The sequence below is a fragment of the Protopterus annectens genome, chromosome 4.part1, assembly GCF_019279795.1.
Source record: "Protopterus annectens isolate FY-2018-M chromosome 4.part1, PAN1.0, whole genome shotgun sequence".
NCBI classification, from domain to species: Eukaryota; Metazoa; Chordata; order Ceratodontiformes; family Protopteridae; genus Protopterus; species Protopterus annectens.
The window spans coordinates 683458576-683467769 of NC_056734.1; the positions used below are offsets into that span (position 1 = coordinate 683458576).

The window sequence follows — 9194 nt, forward strand, 5'->3', positions numbered from 1 at the left end:
ACAGAAAGTTAACACAGCACTAAGATGATGAAAAATCTGACAACCAAGAAAGAAAATCCACCTAAAAATTCCTACACATACTAGTTTTGAAAAATATCAAAAGTAAAGCTAAAGAGTAAACAAGCTGAGGTATCACCACCTGATGCAAATCATACAAACCAGGTCTAGAGAAGACAGTGAACCTCACAGCATTTAAGGAGTCTGAGCTTGGAGGAAAGCCTGACGATCAGCGACTGGCTGCTTCTGCTAAAGCAGGTGCACTGGATCACGCAAGGTAAGTAATTTGTTACCAAGAAAAAATGCTCGTCTGTCATTTTCAGACAGCAACATCACCTGAAGAGAACGAGCTTAATTATGCTCTCTAATACCCACGACAGAAGAGAAAAAAGTATTTTATATAAAAGAGGTCCAAAATGCCCAGGCTCTGAGGGGAAAAATATTGCATCATTGAAAGAACCAAAAATATGATGAAAAGTTAAACTGAACTCGGAACTTCACTAACATATTGTTCCCTGAAGAAAAATTACCCCTCCCCTCAATGAATGAGGATCTTTCCCTGTAGGCTCCTGAAGGATTTAGGGGAAAAAAAAAAGGGACAGACAGCCAGGGCACGTTTTCAGTTGTTTGATATAGCAGTGCAGATGAATCATTAAGAAAATGCAGAACACAGTGGACTCACACTGGACTAAGACTTTTGTTTTACTAGAATGCAACAGTCAAAGATATCAAAACAATGCACAATACCTGGATACTTGCAGAATACTTTTCTAAGGTATTTTTCATTTCACGAAGTGATCGGCGAAGCTTAGCTACTTTTTCTTCCAATTCTGCTTTCTTTTCTCGATATTTCACAGCTGTTTCCATATCAGTCTGCAGCTGTGAATCCATTCTTTCAATCTGAAAGTATTAAAAAAAGCATTAGACTTTCAAATTATGTGCAATTCCAAAAATCATCAAATCACACAGCAAAAATTTATCAGTACTTGTTAACATTAAGGGCAGTCGTAATTTTTGCAAACTCCACTTCACTTCTAAGTGCAGGATATATCTTAGGTCAACACCCCCCCCCCCCCCAATGTAAAGGATAAGCCCAGAGAAGTGCGTTTTCTGTTAACGTTCTTGATTATAAACAGAACGTAGCAGTCAACTCATACACTCCATGTAAATCCAACTAGTTTCAGGCAAAATTCTCACTATGAAGCCCACTTATCAGACAAAATATTCTTGCTCAAGAAAGCGCTACCAAAAGAATTAGACAAAAAAAAGGACAGAAAATACCCCCAAAAATAAACTGCCTAGTCTAAATACAACTGCTACACCTTCCCACAAGTCAAATTACTACATACCTATACCCTCTCTATACCTCTATCTGTATGTGCGTGCGCGTGTGTGGGTGTTGGCCATTGACGAAATAAGCTAACCACTCGTAGGAAAGCTACATGAAGTGATTCCGGAAAAATAAAATTAGAGGAAAGGGATTACACTACCTCCACTCATTTTATTACAGTTCTTCCAGCTTTTGTTCCACTTACACCTCTGACATCATTTCGCCCTGTCCAAAGTATATCACAGTAAAATACATAAATATGCTTAACATTTTCTTCCAATACCTATATGTGCTTTAAGTTGAAAGGGAATTTTTCCTCTTGCACATATAAATGCTCAAAAGCCTAGCTAAAAAACTAGTTGGTGACTACATCATACCATTTAGCTAAGCTGAAAACAATATCTACAAAGGATATTAAAGCTTCTTTTATAGGCATTACAATCATCAAATTTCAAGAGTTAGTTTAACACTAAATGTCAGTAAGAGGGATGGGTTCACCTAATAAATACCCTAACCTGCCTGTAAAAACTTGTTTTTGTACTTGAGAGTTTCAGTATCATCCCCTATACAAAATAACTAGTAACTAAAAACTTTATACAAGGCAGGTATGCAAGCTCATTTAAACATCACATTTGGCAAAGTATTTTATCTATTAACACAGCACTAATCTCACTAGACCATTCTGGTAACTTAAGTGGAACTGAACTAGTCCAGAGATGCTTTGTCTTGATCCAAGCCTTAAGGCATCTATTTCTGTACTGTCCAAATACATTTACAATGTATGTATACATACATTCTAATAACTTAAAACATGAACAGGGGAACATTCCAAATGTGTGTTTAAGTAGACTAGATTAATGTGAAAAATGACAGGCACATATAACAAATTGGCAACAGAGGAGAAAAAACTATGCAGAGTAAGCACATTTACAATGCTACAATTACATTCTTTGCAGTTCTGAAGTAGTTGGGAAAGTACATCCTTTTTAACAGTAGGAATTTGACTGTGGTTAGCTATATTAGCTGCTTAAAATCAAACAAAACTAACTACTTTCCAGCTGCATTAAGTATTAGAAAAAGGTGTGGCTATGGAGCAAGACGACACTTCACTTAACTGTTAATTCAAATGAAGGCCTTTTTTTAAATCTCTGGTCTTCTGGCTGTGAAATTTTCAACAATGTACAACTACCTTTTCAAGCCTTGTGAAACAATGAAATACCCTGGAAGAAATAATCTGAAAGATTTTGTCTGCAGAGATGCAAAGAAGGTAGGAGACCGGTTTCGGCATTAACAGATATGCACCTCACTAAGAAAACATGCTTGGCTCGGGGGGCTACCGTTTTGTCAACAGCTACTGAACACATCTACACTACTTATATCATGTTATCATATACCTGCAAAAGATACAAGCAGCATCTAACACGACATATGTAGCCTGTATATGGACAGCACTTAAAACAAAGAGTACAGGTGACATACCAAGGATAGTTTGCTGACAAAAAGGAAGTAAACTTGAGCAAGCATCTCATCAGCATATGTTGGAGTAGTCCACTACTGTAATACCATGTACACACTGGATTTAGCAAAGACAGATTTACGACCCTATCTGACTCGAGATTTTGCAAATGTTCTCCAGGAGCACAGCTTTTCCTTGGCAAATATGGCAAAAAAAGGAGTAGATGCACATTCCATTAGTAAATTCTTTTTGGCAGTAAAGTGCTCAGATCTGCTTGTCTCATGAAGTGTGTAGAGAATACCATCAACACTGTCAATCTTAGACTCAGTCAAGACTCAAATCTCACCAATGCAGCAGTAGTTTTTGCCCAAAGGGTAGTATTACAGCAAGTAAAAGAAATCTTTTAGGAAATAATTTTAATGGGCCTCTCTAGAAGGGCAGTGGAAAGCTTACTCCACTCAGACTAGATGTCCAATTTGCAATGCCTAAAGTCTAGGGTGACAACATGGCTGATGCAATGGTACAATGCGCCCTAACTGGTGCTCCTAGATGCCAACTTGTTAGAGTGGAACCCTCCCCACTTTAATTTTTGCCTCCAATTCCTCATATCATCCTAAATAACCTCACTTTACCAGGGAATGTAAATGCTTCCACTGTACTACTCAAAAATCAGTTTATTCTGTTGAGTGCTTCCTCAACATCAAGACCCATCAACAAAGTGTTTACTTACATTCTGCTTCCCTCTGGATCATTGTTCTAGTAATGTTAAATATTTGTCTCTACTCCATTAAACCACACTGATCCATCTCTACCAATTTTGGAAACACCTATGCCATTCTTTCAGCTATAATATAGAAACAGCTTATAAGCATGGCTTAAAACTAAAATGGGCCTATCTGAAGCTGGATCTGATGGGTCTTTACAGTCTGCAGATATTACAACCACCACAGCTTTCTTAAAACATAGTCAGTGCTTCCCCCTCCTTTTAAAATACTGTTAAACAAAACCTTCAGATCTTTTTCACTTCCTTCCCTCCAAACTTCCAAATTCCACAGGTATAATACTGGCTCACATACCTTCCTGCAGATTGATTATGTATATCACCATTTCTATCTGATCTCCTCTGTTGAGCCTGTTGTACCCGTTACCTTTGAATGCTTGAGTCTTCCGTAAACATTTCTATACTTCATACAAATTTTCATAAAAATTACAAAACATAACATACCTCTACAGGATCTCCGGTTATATTTCTTGTTATAGGCTCCCTATGTTTGGCAACAACCTTTTCTATTTCCTGTTGCCCAAGTCATTGTGTTAAAAGTTTATGTACTCTGGAGTTAACAAAAAAAAGTTGCTTAACAGCACCATTTCTGAACTCGTGCATTTTATCCAGGTACTCCCTTATCTTCTCTTTAATACTTTGCAGTTGTGCTTCTTGTTCTGTGAGACTCTCCTTATTCTTCAATACTTAACCTTTGTCAGCTCCTCTAATTTATTCGTTACTTAAACTTTTTCTTTTACTTCTCCCCTACTTTTAAGCCCCACTTCATTTTATTCCACTCTTTAGAAGCTATCTTCTGTAATAACTCTCAAATAACTTCTACTACACATTTCTTACATTCCTCTCTTTTTAACAGGTACACAGGGAAGTGCAAGCATTGCTTGCTTCATTAAGCAATTCAATTAAAAAAGCACATTTTCCTGTAAAATACAATTTCTGTCTAGTCTAGCCTGGCCCAGTTATGGTCCAAATTCTCTTAGATGCCATACTACTGAATTCAAATCCTAAATACCACATATTTTCAGTAATTTCTTTAAAGTTTGGCCATCACTGTATTTTCCCTTCTAGGTTCCTCAGATACATCTACACTGTTGCAAATCAAGTTCCAGTTCACACCTGTAGGTAATATTCCCTGTTGAAAGCAGATATCTTTTAAGTTCCATAATAGCAGTTTTAGGTACAATGCACACCAGCAGAATCCTTCCTTGCCACCATCATCACACTACCACTAATCTGCCATTATCTTCCCCCTTTTCTATTGTTACTGAAGCTCCTCTAGCAGTTAGTCTAAGTACTTCCCTTTCCTGTTGTCCCTATTTTGCTGAATAGGCATCCTGGAATCCTTAATCAAATTCACATGTTCACATATTTCCAAATGAGTCTCCTGTAATATTACTATTTTCAATCTGCAACATAATTCAATACTCTTACATTTTTGTCTATACCTGTGAGGCCATACTTTTTCTAAAATAAGGCTAGAGTAGCCATTACAATAAAATTATTCCCACCAATTACATACAAATGCTTTTTAATATCTATTTCCAGGTTTTGTGTTACTTGCGCCCACTAATGCTTGGCAGGTTGATCCTTTATATAGTTTTTTTGCATCTCTATTTGAACCCAAGTCAGACTTTAAAAGACTGTTCTAATGAAAATGTACAAAAAAGTACACCCCCCCCAGAAAACTCAACCTATTAACTTATAACAAAGTTTTGTGCACCTTCGAAAAAACAAAGTTTAATCCACCTGATAGAACAATTATCCCAAACAGCTGTATCCACAGGCATTACTTAAATTACGTGCAGGTTATAGCCCATGCCCCTATTTACATTAACTGTCTGTTCTTGTCTTATCTTTATTCCCCCTCCCAGATAAGAAAAACATGTATGCTTTCAAAAAACATGAACTTGCCGCCGTAAACAAGTGCACTATCTTTAAATATAATTATACCTTGTTCTTACAAATGCATTGAAAATTTCAGAAAAGCTGCCCTTACTTATTCTTTTCCAATAATTTCAAAATATATACTAAGCTGCTTGCCCTTGTACCTTTTAATGTTATGTTTCTACCAGCAATGTCCAGATGTTTCAGGATTTGTCTTTACCTGTAATCAGCTCGTTTCCATGGAGACGCACCAGAAGGTACAGCTGCCCTCAGCTGCATACTTCTCAACTCACACTGAAAATTTGCCATAGAAAACCTATTCATTACGTATATTCACAGTGGACTTAGAGTAAGGCAAAGGCATTAATCCAGATATTAACTTATGCAAAAAGGGAAAGGAAAACAATCTCAACTTTATATTCATAATACCCCACACCCATCCCAAGAACACAGCCTTCTGAAAAACATGCTTTAGTCCAGCCTTTTTTTCTTACGTTGTAATGCTTACAATTCTTTTAAAAAATGACTTGTTTACTTTAGTATCTTTATCACATTAAAAACAATCACTGAAAATGCGTTACAAAAAGAAGTTATGTACTCATCATAACGTTCCATGTTGGCAGTCCATCTCACCCTTCATTTTTACATATGGGTGAGAAGTCAATCCTCAGCTCCGACTCGGCCGATTTTCAAGCTCGAAGACTTCTGGTTGGCTCGTGGCCAAGCAGGTATCCTATAATGCACCAGTACAAACCCCCGATCTTGTTTGCTGCTCACTAGAAGAAAAAAAACCCATAACAGACAAACCAATACTATAGGGTCTCCAACCAAAGATAACCAAACATCTCCAGATCTTCAAGGATGGGGGCAGGAGGGCAGGTTGGTAAATATGCAGGGTGAGATGGACTACCAACATGGAACATAATGGTGAGTACTTACTTCATGTTGTGTAGTCCAATCTCACCTTCATTTTTACATATAGGACAGCGTCCCTAGTGCCTTATTCTTGGGTGGCTCATTGGAAAATACTCCTAAGCACCGTGGAACTGAAGGATGCTCTACACCTGGAAGCTAAATCCAATTTGTAATGTGTAATAAACGTGTGAGGGTTAGCCCACGTAGCTGCTGCACAAATATTATCAAGTGGTACCCTGGCTTGAAAGGTTGCAGAGGTAGACAGCAACCTGGTAGAATGAGCCTTGATCCTGCAGGGTAAAGGTCTGCCTCCCGAACTGTATATAAAGGCTATGCAACTGGAAACCCAGTTAGTGTCACTTTAGAAACTAGTAAGCCCAATCTGGGGTCAGAAAAGGAAATGAATAGTCATCAGATTTCCTAAATTTCTTGGTCTGCTGTAAATAAAAATGTAGTTATCTATGAACGTCCAGCGGATGAAAACGGTATTCAGCTGCATTACAGTGATTAGAGAAGAAAACTGGTAGTTCTATGGATTGATTTAAGGTAGCAGGGGAACAAACTTTGGGGACAAAGGAGGGATTAGTACGCAGTGACACCCTGTCCTTGTGAAAGATCAAATAAGGCTGCTTATCAGACGAGGCTTGTAGCTCCGATACCCATCTAGCTGACGTAATAGCTACCAAAAACAAAGTCTTCCAAGACAAAATTTCAATGAGGATGAGAGTGAAGGTTCAAATGATAAAGAAGGCAGGTTGGACAACACAATTTAAATCCCAAGAAGCCACAGGTTCTTGCAGTGGTGGTCTCGAGAGCGATTCCTTTCAAAAAGGTCTTGCATAGCTTATGAGACATTAAATTATCTGAAAACCCTAAGTGAAAATGAGAAATCGCCAACTGGACTCGGTGGCGGCAGCAGCTCCTTGTTGAAAAAGCTCAGATAGAAATTCCAAAATCACAGGGATAGAAGCAGTGTAGGGATCTACATTCATTTTCTGTGTCCAAATAGAAAATCTTTTCCATTTACTGCTGTACAGCCTCTTAAGTGAAGGTTTATGGGAGGACATAAAAATATGTGATACTGAGGATGATGCATCATGAAGCCTGACTAGGGATGGAACTGGAGCAGCCACAGTGTCAACCTGACAGCGTGGATTGAGGGATGTAGTGAGCCTGACATGTGAGTCAACAGATCTGGAGCTGGGTCCAGGATCCAAGGATCGTTCAGAAGAAGCTAGAGAAAAGGGAACCAGACCTGACTAGGCCAGAAAGGAACAATGAGGATCAACTTGCTTTCCAGCTGACTGGCTTTCTGAATTCACTTTGGAAATGAGAGGAAATGGAGGAAAAGCATACAGAAGCCCTTAGGGCCAATCATGAGCCAGAGCATCTCTGGGCGTCTCACCCGGAGGGGGAATGAGGGAAAAATAGCTGCTGTATTTGGTATTGACTGGGCTGGCAAAGAGGTCGCAGCACGGCTGTCCTCATTTGCAGAAAATCTGTTCCGCTGTTTCCTGCTTTAGAGACCACTAATGAGGCAGTAGGGATCGCCTGGCTGAGCTTGTCAGCTATCACGTTGGTCGTCCCTGGAATGTGGGTTGCATCCAGAGAAAGCTGGGAAGAAATCACCCATTCCCAAACTTGCATGGCCTCTCAACAGAGTGGGTAAGATCTGGTACCACCCTGTTTGTTGATGTACCAAACTACCGACATGCTATCTGATTTTATCGCAATAGTCTCGAGAGGAAGGAGGACTTGAAGTGCTTCCAACGCCAGGGGCACCACCCTCATCTCCAGAACACCGATATGCAGGTGAGCCTCGTGTTCTTGCCATGTGCCTTTGAAAGTCCTGCCAAGATAATGCCCCCCCCAACCGGTCTGGGAGGCATCCATGGTCACAGGGGGCAATGGGTTGGGCATGAACAAAGGGGGCGCCGATGATCAACTGGTTGGGGGCTATCCACCAAAGAAGGTCCTTCTTGCATGATTCCATCAGCAGGATAGGATAACTCAGCGGGAGATATTGGAAGGACCACTGGGAAGACAGAAGCCACCACAGAATTCTCATGTGCAACCTGGCTAATGGTATAATAGGATGCTGGAAGCCATAGTCCCGAAGAGCTGAAGAACCCACTATGCTTTGACCTTCCACAACGGAAGACGTTGAATTTGAAAGATTAAGTTTTGTGCCCTGTCGGCGGGGAGACTGACTGTCATGTTCACTGCGTCTACCCCTGTGCCTACAGAAATCAGATTGAGGGCAATAATGCAGATTTTTCCCAATTGATGGAGAGCCCTAACTGAGCACAAAGTTGAATAGTGGCATGTCTGTTTTGGAGTAGATGCATGGTGGGGGCGGACATGAGACAGTCATCCAAATACAGAAACACCTGGAATCCTTGACGTCTCAGGTGAGCTGTCACTACTGCCTTGCATTTGAACACCCTGGGAGCTGTGGTGAGACCAAAGGGCAGAGCACGAAACTGACTGGCTTCCAGTCAGAAGCATAGGTGGCTCTTGGACGCCTTGTTCATTTTTTTACGCTAGTAGGCGTCTTGGAGATCTACAGAGCACATCCAATAGTCTTTTCCAATAGTCTTTCCCTAACAGGAGAATCGACTGCAGAGTTACCATCAGAAACTTGTCATTCACTGATTCATTTAACCTGCTGAAGTCCAATATTGGCCTCCAGTCTCTGGTTCGTTTTGGTACTAAAAAGAACCTGGAGTAAGTTCCGGATCTTATCTGGTCTGCTGGGACAGACAGGATGACTCTTTAAAAGCAACCTCTTGATCTCAACAGTTGCCTGATCCCGGTGATTGGGTGGTATT

General features: G+C 40.0%; 1 protein-coding gene across 1 annotated transcript in view; it reads right to left on the reverse strand.

Moving 5' to 3' along the window:
* Positions 1-9194, reverse strand: part of SMC4 (structural maintenance of chromosomes 4) — a gene marked incomplete in the record, with an annotated part of 1657727 nt that overhangs the window by 601463 nt on the left and 1047070 nt on the right. The window contains 1 exon segment of the mRNA XM_044070462.1: positions 745-897. Within this exon segment, the coding sequence (XP_043926397.1) occupies positions 745-897 (153 nt within the window).